The sequence below is a fragment of the Equus asinus genome, chromosome 13 (genome assembly GCF_041296235.1).
Source record: "Equus asinus isolate D_3611 breed Donkey chromosome 13, EquAss-T2T_v2, whole genome shotgun sequence".
In the NCBI taxonomy this organism is placed as follows: Eukaryota; Metazoa; Chordata; class Mammalia; order Perissodactyla; family Equidae; genus Equus; species Equus asinus.
In genome coordinates this window covers 30,948,892-30,973,016 of record NC_091802.1, presented here as the reverse complement: position 1 = coordinate 30,973,016, position 24,125 = coordinate 30,948,892, and the positions used below count along the sequence as shown (strand labels likewise).

Genomic DNA, 24,125 nt, shown 5'->3' with positions numbered 1-24,125 from the left:
CCTCCTCTGTGGCCCAGGGTGTATGGGCATCTCTCCTTATCTTTTTTAAGAATGCCAGATTCTCCCTAGGACCATTCAGCCCACTTCCTCTTTCTCCTTCCCAATTTCTGCTTCTCTTGGTCTTTGATAGTCCTATTTCTGATTCTGGGGGTTGTGGGCAGGTGAGGGGGACCGGGATACAGGCTGCAGCCCAGTTCCCACAGGAAGTGTCTCCTTGGCTGGAAGGCCAGGGTGTGCACCTGAGACTCAGTGAGGACTCTCTTGGCAGACCGGCCTTGGGCAAATAACCTCTTTACAAAAAAAGATGGCCCTCGTGAAACACGGCTGGGTGTTTCCATTTTCATCCACTCAGCTATTCAAGGAACAGTAAGTTTTCTGATGCTGTGATGTTTGTCACAAAGATAAACAGGGAGGGAAATCTCTGCTTCTCTTCTTGTAAGGAAAGGAAAGGAGACACCACAGAAAGCAGGTTTAACACTGATGTTTATTAGAGCAGAAAAGAAGAGGGGAAAAGTAGATGACCAAAAACCTTCACAGCCCCAAGCCGAGCTTCACCACACTGCCCAGAACTCCCAGAGCCCTTCGAGAAGGCAGCCGGCCCCACTCCTGTTCTGGGGGTCCTGGCTCCATCTGCCCAGGTAAGATTCTCCTTCTGCCCACCCTTTCAGCCTGGTAGGAAGGCCATTCGGGGGCCTATACCTTAAACTATTGTTTGTAATCAGTTATGCAGGAGAGTAAAAGGAAGCAGCATATATGTATTTCCGTGAATCCCCAAGGCAACCTTGGCCACGCCTGCAGTTCACAAGGTCTGAAGACATCCGTTTCTGCAGCTGACAAACAAATGAAAGGAGCCTCATCCTGGTTCAACAGGATCCAGGTCGTTGCCAATCAAAATGCTTGCTGGAAAAGAACAAGAAAATAATGTTAATATGAAGATGATGTTGATAAAGAAGAAGGAGGAGAGGGAGGAGGGGAAGGGAGGAGGGAGAAGAGGAGGAGGAGGGGGAAACAGCCATCCAGCTGTCATTTCCCGGAGCACCTCCTAGAATGTGTCAGGGCAGCACTATTTCCCATGCGTTAACTTTTTAATGCTCAGAAGAAGCATAAGAGAGAGGAACTCTTACTATCCTCATTTTACAGACGAGAAAACTGAGAGAGAAGTAAGGAATTTTTTCCCAAAGGGACTCGCGATCTGAACGCTATCTGACTCCAGATTCCAAGTCGGCGCATCCCTCCAGCCACTACTTCCTTGTCTTCGTGTGAATGCACGTCGCCTGGAGTCAGGCCTCTGTGGAACCCCATGTTTTGCAGGAGTGAGCCTCCCGCTCACCAGGAGGGCCTCTCCTTACGTTGAGGCAGAGGCCTCATTCGCCCCTGGGAGGGTGCCTCCCTGGGGTTCCTCTCCTCTCGCCTGGCCTGCACAATGGTAATAAGAGCCTCCATTCATGGAGTCATTTACTATGCACCAGGCCCTGTGGATACCATTATTCCCCCAATTTCCAGATGCAGAAATGCAGACTCAGAGAGGTTAGGCAACTTGTCCGAGGCCACAGAGCAGGAACACAGAGAGCAGAACCCCAAGTCTGCCCAATTCCAGAGTCTGAGCGCCTAACTACTCCACAGTTCTGTTTTCTGGAAGAAGCCAAATGAGGGCTTCCAGCGCTGGAGGACAAAGATCCCTGGTGCAGGGGGAGGGGCAGGCTTTGCCCTAGAACAGGGCTCCAGAGGCTGGAAGGACCAGAGAGTGATGTCAGCCTGACCCCTACCCCTCGAAAGCAGAACTTCTGTTCCACTCCTAGCAGATGTTCCTCTCACTATTTGTGAAAGCCCCTCAGAGGGATCCCATGCACCCCCTGCCCCCCCACCCCAGACACACACACATGGGACCCAGCAGTAGGGTGCAGTTCATGCAAATCGTTCAGGGTTTAGAGTTGTCAGAAGACTGACATACCAACCACTGCCCAGCATGAGTTAATGACTTAGCATGCTCCGTTAGCTCCTCTATAAAATGGGGTTAACCTGCATGCCCTGCAATGATGTGGGGGTGTTAAGAGAGAGAACTTAAGTGATAGCACCCTGAACATTATCAAGAGCGATACTCGAAAGGGAGTGTGCCTGTGTCGATCACAGTAGCACAAAATAAACAACAACAGAGATAGAAGATGTCTCTTAACCACAGATGACAAACTACCCCATCACATCCTGTCCCGCTTAGTCCGTACAAATTACAGGGGAGGAATGAAATTTACTAGGCTTAACCTCAGAAGGGATTATCTGATGGGGTTTGGAAAGGGGTCAAGGAGATGGAAGCGGACACACAGAAGCAAACAGCCTGACGGAGGGATAAAGGTGCCAAGGTGGGGTCTGCAGGCCACTGGGAACGCCAAGCGGCCCAGGTCCAGGGACTTCAGAGGCAGAGGGAAGACAGGGCAGATTCCCGGCCTGGAAGGCTGTGGGAAGACAGAAAGGAGGTTGCTGCTCCTGGTGACAGTGGTGATGATTGTGACAGATGTCAGTGGCCAAGGCCATGGCTGCTGACCCCACCTGAAGAGACCCAAGTCTCCACACGCCAGGTTTCTGCCTGTGCTTCTCCGTGTTTGTATTCCGGAGTGACTTTTTCTGGATGGCAAATAGGGCCACATCCCTACCTTATCTGGGATCTTTTGGTGACTCAATAGGGGTCAGGCTCTCTTGGCGCTCCTCACAACCTGGCTGGCGCCTGTCTCTCCTGCCTCGCTCCTGCCACTCCCCAACCATAACCAGCTAACCAGCTGGCCCCCTAACACATGTTCTCGAAGGCCCCCCATCCCATGGACGTGCTGTCCACCACTGTCTCCCTAAAGCGGAAGGCCGAGGAGAAGGCACATACCGGAGGCTGGTCCCGAGCGCCTTACACGGGATGGACCACGTTCCTGTTGCAGTGGGGCTTGCAGTGGGGGTTCAACCAGTGTTCCAGGAACTGCTCCTCGGCGTGGTGCTCCAGGCGGAGCAGGTGGTGCATGTACTCCTGTGAAAACAAACCCACCCTGGAGACAGGCTTCTATCCACAGTGACCGCCGAGCTGCCCATGGTGTGGTGCGGCAGTGGCTCTGAGACAGGGAGCCGCCAGGCTGTGGGAGGAGAGACCGCCGCCCCCATGCCCATTTGTAGGGAAGACCCACCAGACAGACGGGTTCCATGGGAAAACGAAGAACTCTGACAACCCTGAGAGCTGGGACAGCGCATGTCTGTGGGAGCTCACACTGCTGACTGAGAATAACATGGAACAACTACTTTGAAAAACAATTGGTTGCCTGCAATCTAGACATTTCACTCCTTATTTATACCCTAGAGCAGTGGTCTTTAAATTTTATCAGGCATGAGAATCACCTGGAGGGTTTGTTAAAACAGATTGCTGGACCTCACCCCCAGGGTTTCTGATTCAGTCAGTCTAGGGTGAGACTCTAGAATTTGCATTTCTAGCAAGTTCCCAGCCAATGCTGATGCTGCTGGTCACTTTGAGAACAAGAGAAACTCTTATATCAGATGTGTGTAAGAATGTTCATAGCAGCAATAAATTTGCAGTAGCAAAACACTGGAACCATGCCAAATATCCCTGACAGAAGGATGAATAAATAAATTATGGTAGGGCCACAGAGTGGAATATTATACAGCAGTAACATCAGTGAATTCTAGCTGCAAATGACAACATAGGTGAGTCTTAGAAATAGCAGGTTGAGGGGCTGGCCCCGTGGCTGAGTGGTTAAGTTCGCGCGTTCTGCTACAGTGGCCCGGGGTTTCACCGGTTCAGATCCTGGCGCAGACATGGCACCGCTCATCAGACCACGGTGAGGTGGAGTCCCACGTGCCACAGCTAGAAAGACCCACAACTAAAAAATATACAACTATGTACTGGGGGGATTTGGGGGAGGAAAAGCAGACAAAAAAAGAAATAGCAGGTTGAGTGAAAAGAGCAAGTCCAAGAAGACAACATTTCTAGTGTGACATCATTTTTATAAAGCTCAAAACATGCATAACTAAATAATATATTATTTATGGCTACATGCATTTGTGATAAAATCATCTTTTTTAAAAGGAAAAGGAAGGGCTGGCCCCGTGGCTGAGTGGTTGAGTTCGCGCACTCTGCTGCAGGCGGCCCAGTGTTTCATTGGTTCTAATCCTGGGCACCGACATGGCACTTCTCATCGAGCCGTGCTGAGGCAGCGTCCCACATGCCACAGCTGGAGGGACCCACAGCGAAGGATATACAACTATGCACTGGGGGGCTTTAGGGAGAAAAAGGAAGAAATAGAATCTTTAAAAAAATAAAATAAAATAAAAGGAAAAGGATAACCATAAAAAAGCTGGAGTTTATATACTATCATCAAACAAAATAGACTTTAAAACAAAAAGATGTCACAGGGATAAAGGGGCATTTTGTAAAAACAGCCTGGCTGTTCCTCAAAGTGTTAAACATAGAGTTAACATATGACCCAGCAATTATATATTCAAGAGAAATAAAAATGTATGTCCACACAAAACCGAGTACACAGATGTTCAGAGCAGCATTATTCGTCATAACCAAAAAGTATGAATAACTCAAATGTCCATCAACAGATGAATGAATAAATAGAATGTGGTATTTACATATAATGGAATATTACTTGGGCATAAACAAGAATGAGGTACTGATACAGGCTACAACATGGATGAACCTTGAAAACATCATGCTACGTGAAAGAAGCCAGATACAAACAACCACTTATTGTATGATTCCATTTATATGACATGTAGCCAGCCCAACACGTTGATGTGTCCACAACAGAAAGCAGCTGCTTGTCTGATGCTGTCCATCTCTGGGACCAGCATCTCCATCTACTCAGGAACCCAAGCCAGAACATGGACCATCATCGTCCCCCTCAAACTCAGCATAAAATTGAGCATCAGGTCTTGGAGTCTATCTCCTGAATAGTTCTCAGAAGTACCCCCTCCATCTCTGCCACTTCTGTAGGTTGGGTCTTCATCGTTGCCCACCCAAGCTTCCTTGTCCCTCCATCCTTCACTCTGCCTCCTGTCCCCTCCCACTCCATGTTCCGCATCCCCCATCGTCTCTGCTCCACCCTGACAGAGGGATCTGTCCAAAACGCTGTCCAAAGGGGCCACTGCTCTCCTCAGAGGCCCTCCCCAGCACTGCCTGCCTCAGAGGAGACAGGAGGTGCGGCTGACTGCCCCTTGGGTTTGGTCCACGACTCAGGATAATGTCACTGTAACCAGCAGGCGAGGGCAGCTCCTTGTAGGCTCTACCACGTACCCCTGCTCCTCACAACAGCAGAGAGAACCCTTGCCCTCCAGCCCTGGTCCACAGCTGTCACTGACAGCCTTTGTCCATCTCTGAGCTTCTCAAGAACCACAAGTTATCCCTCAGATGGTTCATCCAAAAGGACTTTAATGAAGGAACCATTCCCAGCCACGTGAACGGTGTTAAGGGAATCACCAAAGAACATTCCAGCACCGAGGGACTAGCAATACAGGGAAGCCATGGCCACTAGCAATACAGGGAAGCCTGCAGGGCCCACCGGAAGGGGCTGCCATGGTCTTGGAGGGGCGCAGCCTCCGCAGAGCAGGGAGGGAATGGGGGACAAGTACCCCATCCTCTCTCTCCTCCTGCCCTCCATCTCCTGCCGAGCCCAAGCAGGAGCCAGCCCACCAGGGAACCCGTGACGCAGTCCATAGCAGTCAGCCTTCTGAGCTGGGCAGAGCAGGATAGAGGATGGATTGGGGGCCAGATGGAGAAAACCAGTGGCCATACTAGGATGATGAGGTGCGGGAGGTGCGCTGTTGCCAGAAGAAGGGAGCAGAGAGCACAAATAACACGTGTTAGTGATGTGTGTTGCAGAGGGGCCAGCCACTCAGGTCATGCAACCCGAAGCTCGTGAACACCATGTTCCACCAGGGGGAGGAAGGGCTGTTTCCTCTGCGTGCGGTTGTTGTCTCTCCTCCTCCTCTCTCTATTTGCTCATCCCCTGCCCTTTATCAACATGGGCATCACTTCCAGACTTCTCTTCCCAACATGCATTTGGTGTCAGCGTTCTGGATTTGGGCCATTCCAATAGGTGTGTAGTGGTATCTTATTGTTATATTAGTTTGTATTTCCCCGATGACATACAATACAGCGCATCTTTTTATATGCTTACATGCCATCTGTATATCTTCTTCAGTGAGGTGTCTGTTGGGGTCTTTTGCCAAGAGGGCAAGTTTTTTAAATACAAAAAAATGAAAATGGCTTTATTGGTTTTATTTTTATTACAACAGCGATGCATAATACTGTTTTGAAATTGTGTAAAAATAAAAGTTCTAAAGAAGAAAAGGAAAAAAGTCCCTCTTGCTTTTTTGTCTCTGTCTCTATCCTGTTGCAAAGTAATGTTTTCTTTAAAAAATCTACCCACGCTGCTTCTTCGCTTAAAACGCTTGAGTGGCTCCCACTGGACTTGGGAGAAAGTTCCATTTCCTCAATGTGGTTTGTGGGGCTCTCCCTGGTCAGGCCTCCCCCATCTCCTGAGCCTCTTCTCCCACCATCAACCCACTGGAGCTTCGGCATCCATCTTCCCTGGAGGGGCCTTGCTCACTCTTCTCTCTGATGGAAGGTTCTTCTCTCTGCCTGGAACCCACCTGTGACTTTTCTTTGCCTGTCTCACTCTGAACTGACTTTTCAGGCCTCTGCTTAGATGCCACTTCCTCCAGGAAGCCTTCTCAGTTTCCCTGAGATCCCAGAGCTCCCTTCACTTCCTCCGGCATAGCCTTGGTCACTCTGTTTGGCAGTGACCTCTCCCCGAGAGCAGGGACTGAACTGGCCCGCATCATATTTTCTTGGTGGAGGTGTCATGGGGGTCGGTTCACATGCTGGCATGTGAACTTGATGTTTTTTCCCCAAAAGAGAGCAGATGGAAGTAGAAAAGATTTCTAATTTGGAGAATGTATGTGGTCAATACTGCCCCAAAAGAAGTCTGGGTGCTGTAATTATGGGATGCAAACCCTTGCAAGGTGTGCATGAAACAGATCCATATAAACACCTCTAGGTAACCCAAAGCAGCAAGCCATCAATCGGAGAAGTGGCATTTCACCTTGGAAGAGAGTAGTCATATTTGGTAATATTTGTGGCAAGATTAAATTGTTTTAGCATGTATAGATATCATAAAAATCCTAATCATGAAAATCCTCCTATGCCATCAATAAAGCTTTAGTTAAGAACTTTAAGTTTTTGAGTTTCCAGCAAATTCTCTAGGAAGTCTGTGTCCTGAATTGAATACAGTTACAAAAAAAGATTTTTTTTTTCAATGATTGTGCAAAGGAATGAATTATGAGGTATCCAATTTCCTGAAAATGTTTTCCTTTCCCCCAGGACCCATGAAGCTTGAATTTGTTTTGGTTATCGTTGTTGTTTTCATCTAACTCATCAAAATGTACCCTGTGTTCCGGGCAGGGGCTTTCTGGGGCAGTGGGGGTGGGGGATGGATGCCGAGAGGGCTCCTTGTGGGACCCAACAATGATTCCCGCACAGTTGCTGGACGTGTTTTGAATCCGAGGCTGAATTCTTCCCTGTCCTGCCCCATCAGGGAGTCTGTGGACAGAAGAATAGCAATTGGGAGGAACAGAAAGGCAGTGTGGATCTTATAAATAAGGAACAAAGACTTCCCAGCCCATAGTTTTACTTATTCAACTGTCCTGTGGAAGCAGCGTCCTGAAGGAGACCCACGTTGTGTGTCTTACCTGCTGGTTTGCCAGGCAGTGTGATGAAGAGGCTAAGGGATCCAGGGCTGGGTCTGGGTCAGGGCGCAGCTCCAATCCAGACCCTGCCAAGAATCCTTTACTGCTCCAGCCTCAAGTTGTCTGTCTGTAAGACGGGGATGGCACTAGCTCTTATTTCACTGGGCTGCCAGGATTAAATGAAATGATACAAATAAAGTTCCATGCCCAGCCCATAATCTCCTGTGCCCCTCTAAGTCCATTCTCTCCCCGCCTTCACCCGGCCCCATGCAGAGAGAGGCCGACTGAGATGAACCACAACCCCAGACTCCCTTGACCTGGGGCTTCGAGTTGGGTTTGATGTAGGAGGCACCAGCATGAGATGAGAGGTACGAAGAAAGAGAGGCCGGGTTGTGTACTCCTCTGATGCCTGCCCGAGGAGTCACAGCAGGTTGGCTGCCTCCCTCTCGGGAAGGCCCGGCTCAGAGAGGGCTGCCCTCTCCAGTTCTGGGAACCACTCCTCCCCTAGTCCTTCATGCCTCAGGGCTGTTAGCCCTGGATCTTTTAGCATCTCTTGTTGGTTTACCTTAATCCTGCCCACACCTTCATAAAAAGTCTCTTGATTAAGGTCTCCTTAGTTAATTTGGTTGCTATCAGATAAGAAATATCTGAGCATGTCTGCAGGTTATGGATAGAGCATCTTCTTCAGGAACTGGTCCACAGGAAACTTTCAATAAATGCTTGTTGAATGAGAGACTAAAGCCGTGGTCCTCAAAGTGTGGTCTGTGCCCTTGGGGGTCCACAATGTCAAAAGTATCATTAGAATAAGAGGCTGGCCCAGTGAGTAGTGGTCAAGTTCGTGCCCTCTGCTTTGGTGGCCCAGGGTTCGAGGGTCCAGATCCTGGGCGCAGACCTACACACCACTCACCAAGCCATGCTGTGGTGGAATCCCACATACAAAATAGAGGAAGACTGGCACAGATATTGGCTCAGGGACAATCTTCCTCAAGCAAAAAGAAGAAGATTGGCAACAAATGTTAGCTCAGGGCCAATCTTCCTCATCAAAAAAAAAAGTATTATGAGAATAACACTAAGACATTTGCCTTCTCATTGTGTGCATTGGTGGGTAGAACTGACACCTTTGCCAGAGTCAAGGCAGCAGCACTAACTCTCCTAGTAGCCGCTGTATCCTTCACCATCACATACTTGCAGTTAAAAAAAATTAATTAAATAAATATAATTAATTAATTAAAAATAGATACAAAATAAAACATTCTTAGGATGCCAGTTCCACTGAAGAATGCTCCAGGGAAGCAGTAGAAAGCGAGTCGACGGGAATTATGCAGGCAGCCCTTCAGCTGCCTGACGGAGGATGGGGTTTTCTCCAGGAAAAGTCTTGGGCGATCGATGGTTGGTATCAGGCATTGAACTAGCTGTGTACAAACGAAGTGAGCCTGTCACTTCAAGGAAAACAACTGACAGTACTTGTTCCTAAATGATAAAATTCGAGCTTTCAGGGGGAGATTAGAATTTTGGAAAACTTGTATCTGCTGCCATGAGCCCAACAGCCTCCCAATACGCAAAGACTTTTCTGATGAGATTGATGATGATATTAACGAATGTCACCACTGACATACGGCATTCATACACCTTTTTTAATTATATGCTCATTTGCATCCTCACTCATTTAACCCCTGTCCCTCTCAGCCAGACATCCAACTGGCTTTTTGATGACAGAGACCAGGTATTCCTCATATATGGCTTAGTGCTTGGCACATAGTAGGACCTCAGTAAAACTCACTGGAGAAACGTGCGATGACTAAATGAATAAATGAAGCCAGTGTTCTTTCCCCGCAATCTTACCAAATCCTCCTTGGAAGGTTCCTCAACATGTGTGCACTCTGCTCATTAGAATGGCCCAGGCCAAACGTGCATAAAAAGCATCAAAGAGTAATATATATTTCACACTCCTAAATAGCAGCTGGAATCATCATTGAAGAAAAACAACCAAAACAGACACACACATAGAGGGAGAGAGAAATGAGTGCTGGTTTCCATGACATTTCACTATTTATTTTAAATATTAGGAAAATGAATATGCCACAAAGGCCTAAAAGCAATCATTAGTCAAAGATGAAAGGCCAAATGGCCAATCTGCTGAGAACCACAAATTCAACAATTGCATTGGCTGAGTTAGAAATGCCCCAGCATTAATGATAATCTCAAATGTTCCTGGATCGAGAAAGAAGGGGTAGATGGAAAGTAAGTATTAATTTTTTTAGATTCCTTTCTTCAAAGGGAAAAAAATTAAAGCAAAACAAAAATCAATATCTGTGTTCCATGTCCAATGCCAACTGTAATGATTTAAGTAAATCATTGCTCAGTAATTAGAGCAGAAAGTGGAAGAGGTCCTTTATTAAGGCACTGGAGGGGCGTGATAATGAATGAAATACCCATGGAACCTGATCGAAGCTGAGAATCATAAAGCGGACAGTTAACCAATCAAGGTGGAAACTCTTTCCTAGAAGCCAAAATCCTTCCTGTGACATTTGCATGGAATTAAAGGTCCATCAACATCTGGATGAATTGTTTTGCTCATTAGTAAAAGCAGTGGAATCACATAGGCAGAAGGGTAGCTCAGAACTTAACTACACTGGGACCCTAGACAGCTTAAGCCTAAAACAAGGCAGATCAGCGGCGTGCACAGTTGACATCTCAGTCACTCTGAACTGGTCTTTGAGATCGTGAGGAGCAAAAGGGTAATGGAGTTACTACCTACATTTGCCAAGGAGCTAAACACGAAAGAGTATGTTATAAAGACTTACAATAAAGCTGACATGATTTATACTTGCCAACAAGAACATTCTTTAAACGAACACAGGCCATAATGGAAATTGTATTCCCAGGGCACACAAGTGCTTACAAATACAATCACGTAATTTTAGCTCGGATGTCATCTTTTTAAAGAATTTCCACGGTTCACCCCAGCAGTTGGCAAATAATTCCTTCCCTAAAATTTGGGAAGACTAAGAGAAATTTAATGAATTTAAGCCAGGCAATAGAAAAGATTTCTTTGAAATAACCTCCAGGTTCTACGGTAGAGTTACATCCTACAAAATTTCCCCTCTGGAGAGAAGCAAAGAAAGGAAGGGAAATAAGTGTAATGAGCATTTAGTAAATGCCAAATACTGTGCCTGGTGATGGGGGCCCAGAAGTGAAACAGATAGTCCACCTCCTCAAGCAGTTTAGAACAGTCTAGTAGGAGAGACAGATTTTTTTTTTAAGTCAAAAATAGCAATTTTGTGCTGGGGTGCTATGCCAGGGGGATGGTCTGATTCGTGGTGCGAAGGGAGGGGCGTCAGGAAGACCTCTCAAAAAAGGCATCATTTAAGGTGAATCTCTGCAAATGAATAAGAGTTAACCAGGTAGACAAGAGCAGAAGACAGACGAACAAAGGCAGGTGCTGTAAGAGAAGGACTTAAACACACCGTCATTCCGGAGAACCTGCTTCTCCTCACAGGTTTTGAATGCCACTGAATGCACCAAGTTGTCCGTACAGATGCCCACCCCTCATTTCTGAGCCCTACTCCTCCCGCGCTGCACCCACTCCTCCACCCCAGAAATGGCCGACTGGTCCCCAAGTTAAGATACCACAACCATCTTCCTCTCCTATCTTTACCTTAAAACCTCTGCTGAAACACTCTCTTGGAGAACAAGAGCATAATTGCTAAAAAAACAAAACAAACAAAAAAAAAACTTTGGAAAGCAATTTGATGATATATACATAAAGCTTTAAAAATATTCATATCCTTGGATCCAGGAACTCACTTTCTGAGAATATATCTTTAGCAAATAATTCAAAATATTAAAAGCACTTTAAGAACAAAAATATTCAGAGTGTTGTTTATAATAGAAAAATAATGGAAGTGATCTAACTATCTAACAAAAGAGGGTAATTCAGTATCATTATGGTTATAAAGAGTTTATAATAGTATGGGGAAATGTGTATATTATAATATTAAGAAACACCAGGATATAAAACTGTAGATAGAGTATGATCACACTTTAAAAAAATATATGCAAAAATCTAGACAGCAATGCATCAAAAAATGGCACTGCTGTCTTTGGGGAGAGGGGACAGGATTACACCTGATGTTCTTCTCTTCTTTTGACTCTTTCTTGGTTTCCAAATTTTCTGCAATAAATATGAATGGTTTAAATTTCTATTTGTAAGTACACAAGTAATCTATGAACATATTATCATTGTTTAAAATTTGAATATCAAATATAAAGTTCCCAAGATCACCATCTGCAATCCTAGTCTCCTCAAAGAGATGATAGTTAACAGCCAACTGATTCTATTTCTAGAGCTTTTTCTAGAAATGTCCATGCATGTAGACGTACCTGTATAAATACATAGTATTGTTTTGTGTCTGAGCACTAAAAGGGCACAGCTAACTCAGGGGAGACAGAAGAGGAGACATTAAGAATGAAGAGAAAGGTACCAGACAGAAATAATGGAGAAAAATATTGCAGGCAAAGGCAGTCATTTGTGAAAAGATGCTGAGAGAGGTGAGAGGATGGCTTATTTAAAAAACAGTGAGAAGTTCTGGGTGGTTGGAACACAGATTGCCTTGGAGGAGCGGCAGGAAATGGGACACAGCGGTGGCTTAGGACTGGTTTGTCTCCCAGGCCAAGACACATGGCCTTTATGCTATAAGCAGTGAGGAGCCATAAAGATTTTTATTTTGTTATATTTTAAGAAGTACTTACTAAGCTACTGCTTTTTAAAAAACAAGAAGAATGAGAGCTAACATTATTATTAAACGTCAGGCACTGTGCTGAGCACTTCACATGTATCCTTTCTCAATAAGCCTATGAGGTAGGTTTTATTATGATATCCTGTTTTATAGATGTGAAAACCGAGACTTAGAGAGTTTAAGCAGCTTGGCCAAGATGTGATAGGCAGTGAGTGCTGAGCTGGCATTCAGACTGGAAATCCTCTGTCCCACTCTTAACCACTGCCCTATGTCCTTTTTGTGAAAATCATACATATGCTTACTAAAAATGAAAAACTGAGTGTACTGGATTGAAGTGTCCCCCCAAAATTCACATCTACTTGGGGCCTGTGAATGTGACCTGATTTGGAAATCGGGTCTTTCCAAACATAATCAAGTTAAGATGAGGTCATACTGGATTAGAGTGGGCCCTAAATCCAATGACTGGTGTTCTTAGAAGAAAGAAATTTGGACACAGGGACACACAGGGAAGAAAGCCATGTAAAGACAGATGCAGAGACTGGAGTAATGCAGCTCCAAGCCAAGACATGCCCGAGGTTGCCAGCAACCATCTGAAGCCAGGAGAGAAGCATGGAGCAGATTCTCCCTCAGAGCCCGAGAAGGAAGCAACCCTGCCAGCTCCTTGATTTCAACCTCCAGCCTCCTCAACTGTGAGAGAATAAATTCCTGTTGTTTCAAGCAATACAGTTTGTGGTACTTTGTGATGGCAGCTCTTGGAAACTAATACACTGAGTAAGTTCAAAAGGTATGAAGATGAAAGTATAAAAAATCACCTCAAATCTTACCACTGAGAGGACATCGTCATGACTGTTTGGCAACACGTCTCCATATACGTATTGAGATAGAAGAGTGGATTAAGTGAGTTTTCTTTTAAAACTTTCTTTCCATTTTGAAAGTTATGCATGCAAAGTTTGATAATATCAAGTACTGGCAAGAACGTGGGGCTCGAGTGTGCTCATACACACTGCTGGTGGGAGTTGGCACAGGCGATTCGGCAATTCGGCAGTACCCATCTCCATTGGAAGCACGTAAGCCCTCTGACTCAGCAATTCCTTCTTTTATCTTCAAATCCAGTAAAGCAGACATCGTACAAGGATCTTTCTCACACAATGGAAATAACTGGAATGGCCGTTGTTTCAGGAAGGGCTAAATAAATGAGTTGTGATATGTCTTAGTTCACTCAGGCTGCTATAACAAAACACCACAGACTGGGAGGGTTACAAACAACAGAAATTTATTTCTCACAGTTCCGGAGGCTGGAAGTCCCAGATGAGGGTGCCAGCATGGGCAGGCGAGGGCCTCTTTCAGGTCACAGACTTCTCATTTTGTCCTCACATGGGACACAGGGCCAGGGATCTCTCCAGAGTCTCTTTTATTGGGGCACTAATTCCAATCATGGGGGCTCTACCCTCATGCCCTAAGCACCTCCCATGGGCCGCATCTCCTAATGCCATCCCCTTGGGAGTTAGGATTTCAACATATGAATTCTGGGGCTGGGGGGAACCAACGTGCAAACCATAGCATAATACATTATTACACTAGACTTCAGTTAAGAATGAGCTGGCATGGGACACATTGTTGAATGAAAAAAAGCAAGTTGCAGAATAAATCTGGCCCTGCTTTTCTACACAGTCTGAACTTCATCAACGAAGGAGCAGGTAAGCCTGATGCATGCAAGGCACAGTGAAGCGGCCAGCGGGGCGGAGCAGAGGGCAGGGAGGAGATGCAAGTGGAGGCCGAGGTGGGGCAGAGGGAGCGGACAGGCCTCCCGGGCCTTGGAGGCCTCTGCAGGACCATGGACTTTTTTCATACTAAGATAGGAATTCTTTGGGAGGTTCTGAGTGAGGGAGGGATGGGATCTGGTTTTGCCTTTTTAAGAACTGACTGTTACTTCTCTGTTGAGAACAGATGCAGAGACATCTAAAGAGGAAACAGGGAGACAGGGGAAGAGAGTATTGCTTGGTCCACTCCAGGGACTCTGGGGGTGGCAGCAGAGGGTGAGCAGTGGTCAGATTCTGGATTTGTGGCCCACACAACTAGGAGGAGGCAGCGCCACTCACCATGATGTGGAAGGCAAGGGCAGGAGCTGGTGTGAGGGTTCAACCGGGAATGCCACTTGGGGCCATTAGGTCTGAGCTGTCTGTTAAATTTGGTGCAAAGAATCGAGTGGCAGTCTTGTAAACGAGTCCAGAGCTCCCGGGAGAGGCTTGCTGGAGATAGGAGCACGTGGCCATCAGCACACAAGTGATATTTAAACTCTTGGGACTAGAGGAAGTGGGAGGGCACAGCCTTGGGATGCTCTGACATTTAAAGAACTGTCAGAGGCTAAGAATCCAGCAAATGGGACTGAGCAGCAGAACCCACAACACAGGAGGAGAGGCTCGGGGTGAGGTGTCCTGGAACACTGGAATCCAAATAAGCAGAGCGCCCAGAAGGAAGGAGGAGAGATCCATTGTGTGAAAACAAAACAAACATGGGCTGGTTCCTACTCCCCAGGACACCAGGAACAGAGGCTAAGAGCCACCTTTGCAGTTCTCTAGGACAGTGCTTCTTAAACTTAAATGTGTGCCCAGATCACCCTTCCTTGTGGAGGTGGAGATATGCCTGCAGCAGGTGTGGGGAGGAGCCTGAGGCTCTGTAGGTCTGACAGGCCCCCAGGAGAACCTGGCAGCCGGGCCCGGGACCGCATTTTGAGTAGCAAGAATTTAGACCCAAACCCTGGAAATCAACATAAGCAGTCATGACTGCGGAAACATTCCAGGGAAAGCTCAGAATATTTTTTCCACCTTTTTCCCTCTAAACGCAGCGCTTCTTTCCACGCAGCCCTGTCTTCATCAATTTCTCCTCAGGCAGGTTTTTTTTTCCCTCCATCAGGATCTTGAGGCTTCACCGTAGCCGTGACCTCTTCTGACACAGTGTCCTCATGAACTCAAGTACTAAGTCCCAAAGTAGAACAATGCAGTGAGTGGATTCAGCTGAAACCTACATGTCCCCAGATGGGATGTCCCCAAGGGAATCTCAGCCTTCTGGGAGTGGCCGTCTCATTCCTGTCACGTCCAGAAGCCTACTCCCCCAAATCTCTGAAGATTTCGAGCCACGCTTCTCCTACATTAATCTCATAGCACGTTTCTCCACCCTACAGCTTCCAGATTCTCATGAACACCTTCCTCTTCGGTCAGCCACCCACACAACACACCACCTGCCATCTGTCATTCCCCCAAGAACCATTCACACACGGTCGCTGTGTGTGGCAGACTTGTCCCAAGGTTTAGGGGTTGCAGAGGGTCATAACATCACACAGCAGAAAACAACTTCAAGCTCAATGTCAGGTGTTACCATAAAATAAATGTACCAGCTATTTCCTACCACAGGGAATTTGTCAGTGGTGCGTCCTTTGAGGCCCTACCTGCCCGCCTGCCTCTCTCTCTCTCTGACCCCTCTTCACATCCCCCACCACTGGGCCCTTCATCCCCTTCCTCCCCAGTTGCTTCTGTACATTCAAAACCCCTCCTGCTTTCATCCCCAGATCCACGTCTCCCTTTTGCTCTCTCTCTCCATCCCCTCTGGGGCCTTGCCTTCCTCTGTCACGGGTGCCAGCAAGGTGTTCGCACGCCCCTGGGGGACAAGCTGGCCCTCCCCACAAGGCAGGGCCACACACGAGTGATTTTCTCAATAGCATTCTGTCCTTCCCACCACACAGTGCGAAAAAAAACAGTTGTTGCAGTGAATCGGCAGGATACAGGCTGTCAAAACAGTCCAGCCCCTTGGATGCGCGGGCATAGCTTGTCTGAACTTGTTTCCAAAAAGCCTATTATTCCACAGAAGCCAGCATCTGCCAATACTTAAGCCACATGTCAAGAGTATAAACATTGCTTAATAGATACTCGTGAGGACAGACTACTGCAAATCTTCATATTTGTTTTCCTTTTGAACTCTTAATACCTCCCCAAAGCACCATCGTTTACCCTCATCAACGGCCTCTCCCCTCTCTGAAAGGGCTTTCTTTCTCACAGTCCCTCAAAGAGGAGAAGCAAAATAAAATAACCTGACCAGTCATCTCTCGGTAATTTGGAATTAGCACATGAGTCTCATGGCCCAGCTCCCAAGGGCACACGCACCCCCCCAAGATCACTACCTCAGCTCATTTGTCCCAGTCCACCTGTCTGTCTCCAGGGCACCATGGCAAGGAGGTGCAGCAACGAGTCCAAAAATGTCCTTTCCCATTTCCCGTGGATAATGGTAACTGAAGGACGGAGTTTAAGAAGCTGCACCCTGAGCCTCTAAATGGCTCCTACACACCAGCTCCTGTCACATCATTCTCCTGCTTATAGTCCCTTGGTGGCTCCCACTGAGAGCAGAGGGAAAGCAAATTCCACGATGACAGCCAGGGCCTTCCACCCTGGCCCCGAGAGGACCTTCTATTGCCATCGCCCGTCCTTCCATATGGCCCTATACTCAAGTCAAGGTCAAAAGTGGAAGAGAGGGGGTTGGAATCCACACCTTCTGAAAAAATTATTCTGCAAGGCCCTTTCCAAAACTCACGTGCACACCCCCTTACACAAATACACACCCTGAGTCATACACACACCCATACACAAACACACATGCACACACACACACACACTACTGCAATCCCCAATACACAGGACGGTGCATCCATCCTGCCCTTTTCCCTAGCAAAGAAACATCTAAGCAGATGGTTTACACAAAGAAAGAAGGCGGGTAGAGGTGGTAAAGATAAGGAGCAGGGAGGTGTGATGCTCCCCCCTTAGACCTAATTAGTCCTTAGATTCTCAACTCCTTGTCCCAGTACTGTAGGACATGAGTCCATATGGCAGTTCCAGCCACCAGCCCCTGACGTCCTCTGTGGCCAGAAGTCCCACCTCGTGGCCGCCTCACGACATGCTGACAAATGTGAGGCCACCGCGTCCAACACTCACATCCAACACTGATGCAGGATAAGAATCGTTGTGATGTCAGCCGCTCAGTTTTGAGGAGTAACTCGCCTCTTTTCATATAACAAGTGGTTGGCATTATTTATTTTGCTCTCAGTAAATCCACGAAAACGAAAAGTCAACAACAGGACCCAAGCAGGGGCACAGGTCAGAGAGTACATCCAGGACGTCAGGTGCAGCGGCCGCAGGGCCAGCACGACGAGAGAAGGCCCTGGTGCTTTAAAGAGACCCGTCTAGGGCCTCCCAATGCACCGCTCTGGCTCCTGGCCCCAGCGCAAGTCCTGCTGCCTGTGGCTCGTCCTCCAAGTGGCTGACTGGCACCAGGAGACCTGCGCCGCCCCTGAAGCTCTATCCAGAGCCCTAGAATATGAGACCCGGAGGGAACCTTCTAGCCAGAATCTGGGCCAAACTCTGCCTTTTACAGAGGAAAATGGGCTCCAGAAATGACTTGTCCTAAGTCCAAAGTCCAAAGTCCACAACTCGTTAGTGGCAGAATATGGACTGGAATTGCACTGGGTCGAATATTCTTCCCACCTCACCTCCACCCCCTACACTGCCTGAAAACTTCTCAGGCTTCAAGCCTCAGCGGGGTGGACACCCCCTCTGGGAGGCCTTCCCAGCCTCCCTCCTTCCAGCGAGAGTTCGAGGCCCTCTCCTTTCAGATAACCTCGTTAGGGAACTTGAATCAGGCCGGAACGCTCTGGCCCCAACAGTCTCCACACAATGGATGTGGGCATCTTGAACAAAGGAAGAAGGGCTAGCTTATCTCCATCCTCAGTGCCTGGCGCTCAGTCAGGAGTGGTCAATGTAAAAATGTAATGAAGTACACATCTTGGTCAGCAAGGAGTGCTGTCTGCACAAACCACCTGTCTCTTGCTCTCAGTCTGAACTGTCTACACAACTAGCGCATTGACTCTGCATACCACAAGGTTCAATATTTAACTGTTTTCTCAGTGTTTGGTGCTGTTAGCTTTTGTGTTCCCAACTGGACGAGAGGCGCTGGCAATACACATGGTGGATCTCTCCTAGAAGGCCTGGCACGGTGGTTCTCAGCCTTGGCCACACATCAATACCACTTGGGGTCTTAAACACCCACTCAATGGCTAGGCCACATCCCAGACCACCCCTCTGGGAGTGGGGCCCAGGCATCAGATTTTTAAGTTCCCCAGTTGGTTCCAGCATGCAAGCAAGGTTAAAAAACACATTCCTAGAAAAATAGGATACTAGAAACTCTTTGTTGATTCAGCCATGTCTGCATATGAGCGAATGCAATTGTGAATGAGAGTGTGAGAAACACACGAAGCGACACAGAGGAGAAGAGAAGGAGGTTGCTCAGCATTGCGTAGCCAGGGTCCCTCTCCCTCGGCACTACTGACATTTTGGGCAACATCATTCTTTGTCATGGGAGCTACCCCGTGCATTGCAGGACATTTAGCAGCATCCTTGGTCTTAACCCAGTAGATGCCAACAGCAAACCCTCCCCACACCCCCAGTTGTGACAACCCAAAACGTCTCTAGGCATCGTCAAATGTCCCTGAAGGTGGAGGGGCAAAATCACCCCTGGATGAGAACTATTGGTGTGGACTAGCCACCAAATAATTTATCGCATGTTTATTTCACGTCAACTGTAGGTCACACAGACACTTTTCCAAACTTGGCTATGTGACCGAGGATTCTGGACAGCAGGACCAGTGTCTCAGTGAGAGGTATGCAGGACTGGGCTGCACACAGGATGGGTGGGAAGCGGTTGGTGGGGTCAGCAGTGTGTTCTGAGGTAAGAGAGAGTCATGGAGAAACTAGATGAAGTAGGTTCAAGGCAGTTAAGAGGAGTAGGTGGTGGTCACGCTGATAAAAGATGACCAAAAACAGAGCAAAACCAAAAAAGCCAGGTATTCCATGAAATAACAAAGTCAGAGGCAAGCAGAGGGTTGTCACAGATGAAGGCAAGTGACAACCAGAAGCTGAGAAAAGAAAAATGGTCAGAGAAGGAGCCCTCAGAAGCTCTGAGCAGGGAAGGACCGCACCCAGCAGTGTTTGGGGCCACAAGTCCATCGCAGTATTAGGCTGGCACAGAGGAGGACTGGGGGCAGGAAGCTGAGCTGCACCTGTCCAAACCCAGCTGCTGCCTGATGCCTAAAACACCTTTACTCCCTGCGAAGCCCTCCCCTCCCTCACTCTCCGCCCACCCCTTCCGAACCCTTTTCCCTGTGCTTCTGACCCTACACTCTCCTGGTTTCCCCCAGGATCTCCCCGCATTCCCTCTCAGCCCTGCGAGATCCTCTTCCTCTGCCCGTCTCTGAGTGCTGGTGCACCCAGACTTCAACCCTGGGCCTCCTCTCTTCTAATTGCTTCTAGAACCATCTGTCTAAAGCCCGAATCTGCACTTTCCCATTTGAAAAATCCTTCGATTGTCCTCTACTGCACACAAGATAAAATCCAACGCATTCAAATCCTTGATCTTGTGCCTGCCCACCTTCTGGTCACCTTACGCCCTGCGCTTAGCTCTTCTAAGCCACCTCTGGTTTCTTTACCAAAAAAAAAAAAAAGCCACCTCCACCCTTGACAGCCTTGAAGTCCTTGATTCATTTCTAAGCCACTCTGTCTAATAGCCACTTGCTGACTTCTCTGTGTCCACCACCAACTCTGAGCAGAAACCCAGCCGACTGCCTGCAGCCTCGGCACCTTGCCGGCCCCGGGTACTTAACTCTGCTGGGTGCTGTCTTAAGTGCCTTACTATGAATTACTTTATTTTATCCTCATAGTTTTCTATGTTATTATTTATGAGAATAATATTATTGTAATGTAAGCAATATTTATTGCTACTCCTATTTTATACACGAGAGTAGTGAGGTACAGAAATGTGAGGAAACTTCCCCCAGGTCCCCCAGTCAGAGAATGCAGAGATTCAAACCCAGACAGTCTGACCCAGAGCCAGCACTCTTCATCACTGTGGCTACTGCATCTTAATGAGAGTCTTTTAAATGAACTAATAAATTATCCACATGATTCCGCAGGGAGCGAGGGTAAACGCTGCTGGAGACCCTTCTGGGCCTCGACATGGAGACACAGTGAAAAGAGGACGAGCTGGAAGCCCAGCTGAAGTGAGTATTGGCTGGGAGACCAGCTGGACCCCAGACTCGGCTTCGCAGACATTCTTACTTTCCCGGGACACTGACACTTACCCTCAGCTGGGTGGGACACAAATACCAGGAATGTCAGTACTTCCCCCCAATACAGGAAGACACACCAGGCCCAAATCAGCCCAGGCCAGCATGGCAGGGTCTCGTAGTACCCACCACAAGTCACAAAATGGAGGCAGGGGAGGGGCCCTGGTTCAGAAAGACTAGGGAGGTGAACACCATGAAGCTACAGGGCAGAGAAGAGGCCAAAGATCAAAACCAGAGGCACGAGGTAAGGGCAGACCCTACAGCCAGCGGGGGCCGAGATTCTGTCTGCCCAGACAGAACACCTTGGCCAAGGATGTTGGTCCAGCTCACCCAGTGCCCAAGGGAAGAGGGAGAAGATGGGGTTGGCACCAGTTAAGGGCACAGCTCCCCAGTGACCCATTCAGAGGTGACACCCAGCAGCCACTTGGGATCCTGGGACTCCCTCTGTTGGCACCAATGTTTCCATTTTAACTACTGTGTTCACAGTAGGTAAGTGGAGCTGGCACCTCCAGGAGAAAAGGCGTGGGTAAAAGGTTGAGATCACCTCACCCCCGAGTCCCCAAGGGAACCTCCATCTAGCAGCCCACGCTGGGCCAGGACCAGCACCCTCTTTGGTTTCATAATGAACGAGCATTCAGAGGGTCACACACTTTCCCTTCCTATAGCCAGAGCCCAGCACTCACCCGCATGGGCTCATCCGGGAAGCCTGGTTTGCTCGGCCGGTCCTGGCGCCGGGATCTCAGGAGCTGCTTGGCCTGCTTTTCCGTCAGAATTGGGGAGGCCCCTGAAAAAGTCACGGAGGGGCCTTAGGGACTCTGGGGCACACGAGTCCATGTCCATCTCACAGTCTGAGGCAAAGGATTTGCAAGTTCAATTTCGGTCAAAACACAAAAGTTCTTTCACAGGGACCTGTCCCAAAGGACGTGGCATTCCAGAGGGCTCAGAGGGAGCTCTAAATTGTTTCTAATATGGTTAACTCAGCGCAAATGCTGCGCTTCTTAAACACATTTACCTACTGCTGCAATGGCCCATTCCTTTAAAAGTGGATATTAATTTAATATGTTTTTTAAATATATTTTCTCCAGTTCTCTGTGAATGTGTTTCTCATCCCTTAGGTTTGCTTTGGTGGGAATTTTTAAAACCCGAATACACTAAATCAAGTTATAGTTGTTATTGCAAGATATCCCGTGACAAGATTATGTTAAACATGATAGTCACACATGATCCCTCAAAGAATATATTATGATAATAAAATTAAATTCTTTTGATAATCACACTAACTCCAAAGAGTATTATCAAGTAACAGTCTATCAAATTTTGATGATCTCATATGAACTCTAAAAGAAAGGCATAGTTGAAGATTTATCAGCAATTTTAAGAATTAGTGTTCAAGTACATTTAAAGATTAAAAATTAATACGTCCCTAATGATAGCAGTTCTAAGAGCCTGCTTTTAGGGAAAAAAAGCAATGAATTATTGTCCATTACATATTATTTGGAAATGAAAAAATATTTTAATAATATAAAATAGACTTATTCCAGTTTATCATGTCGGCATAGAAATAGGCTGTTTTTAGAGCTGATGCTCACCTGAGAAGAAAGGCAGTAAGGTGAGAGACAGCACAAGCACAATTAATGTCTTCATCCTGTCTCGGTTCCTCTCTCTGCCTGTTGTCGAGTGAGCTCCCCCGCAATGAGCCAGCCTACCTGAAGGGAGCACGTCCGGCCCGAGGCTGGCTCCTGCTTTAACTAACAGCGTGACAGTATGATGCTAAATGCGTCTAACTCTGAGTTTTTGGTATGACCATGAAAATATTTTTTTCTGAATTCCTATAAACATTCATCCTGAGGAAGGAAATTATCCCCCTGTAATAGGACTTTCAGAGCCTGAATTTGAGAAAGCAACATGTGATATTCATTTTATGGAAACGGATAGAGATACACCATAGTTTGTGAATGCTTATCTGTAGCTTCAGTTTATGCTCCCGCTCTTTCATTGAGAATTAATCATCTCTTACATTTGCAAATTTTATGACATTTTTCCAAAGTCCATTCACAAATCTAATTTGACCCTTCCAATAATTTCAGGGGCAGGCACGGAAATTAGCAAGGGACATAAGGAGGGGGAAATTTTCTTTTCAGCTGACTTTGGAACCAGAAAGACCAGGGTCCACATCCTGGCTTCACGGCTTTCTAGCAATGTAACCTTCAGTAAATCACTTACGCTTTCTGAACTGCAGTTTCCTCCCCTGTAAAAAGGAGAAAATGGTACCTACTTTTTGGGATGTGATGAAGGTTGAGGGATATGGTATGAACTGCATGACAGCTAGCACCACTCAACATCGTCCATCTCCACTTTACAAATACAAAGTGAAGTTCAGAGGCGAAATCACATCCAAGGTCACACGTTACGGGTGCTGAAGTAGAACCAGCCTTCTGTCTTTAAAGCCTGCTGCTCTTCCCATCGTGCCCCAAAAGGGCCTCCTGCGATAGGCTGTCAGTAAGACTATAAGCAGTCCTACTTCACACATAAGGTAACAAGATTATTTTTATAAAGACAACAAAAATCTCAGTAAGCTGAAGTCTTCTTCAATTCAAATCATCTATAAATAGCACATAAAGGAATTATTAAATGTATTATAAAGTATGTCTGGAAGGTATGTGGCATTTATTGCAATAAAATTCTCAATTCAGAGAAATGATCTGCTGTTTCTGTGGTCACTTTGCCAACTCAAAAGAAAACAATACCCCATCTGTGGTTGCCCAAGTTGACACTAATGTCTTGTAACTAATATTAAACCTAAAGATCTGCCCACTCTGTTGGTATAAAGATAGTTTGAACAGACGGTAAACAAGAGAAAAAATCATACATTGTTAGCAAAGATGCTTAATCTGTTAATTTGCTCAAAATTAGATGCTTGGTTTTAGGGAATCTGTCGCTATTAATATGCTTCTGTTTTTATGTAGTTTTCAATGACTCGGGATTTTAGGAGTATTCTTTTAGGAAGATATATTTGTCACATTTATGTGCATTGCCAAATTTTTCCTTCCTTTTGTTCTTTGTGCTTGGATTGAACACTAAGTGTATTGTTTTCTTATATCAAATAAAGATTTTCTGTGGACCAGAAAAAGAAATTTATACCTAGCTAAAAATTTCCAATGTGTCCCCTCTAAATTTACTATAAAAGTACTTTTTAATTCAGTAACTTTTGTCTATATCAGCATTGTCCAATAAAAACATAAAGTGAGCCACAGATGCAAGCCACAGATGTAATTTAAATCTTATATGAGCCACATTTTTCTAAAAGTAAAAAGCAGGTGAAATTTTTTATATTATATTTTATTTAACATGAAATATCCAAAATAGTATCATTTCAATTTGCTGTCAAGATAAATTATTAATGAGATATTCTACATTTATTTTTTGTATAAGTCTTCAAAATCTCGTGTGGATTTTACACTCATACCTTTCAAGAGCTCAGG

General features: G+C 46.6%; 1 protein-coding gene across 1 annotated transcript; it reads right to left on the bottom strand.

Moving 5' to 3' along the window:
* Nucleotides 1–762: 762 nt before the first annotated feature.
* Nucleotides 763–22,380, bottom strand: C13H17orf67 (chromosome 13 C17orf67 homolog). The gene is made up of 4 exons (XM_014861066.3): nt 22,233–22,380; nt 21,327–21,427; nt 2,870–3,007; nt 763–900 (listed from the first exon to the last, which is right to left on the bottom strand). Exons 1-3 carry the CDS (start codon nt 22,285–22,287, stop codon nt 2,891–2,893), a joined length of 273 nt encoding a protein of 90 aa, XP_014716552.1. The 5' UTR covers nt 22,288–22,380; the 3' UTR covers nt 763–900; nt 2,870–2,890.
* Nucleotides 22,381–24,125: the final 1,745 nt, after the last annotated feature.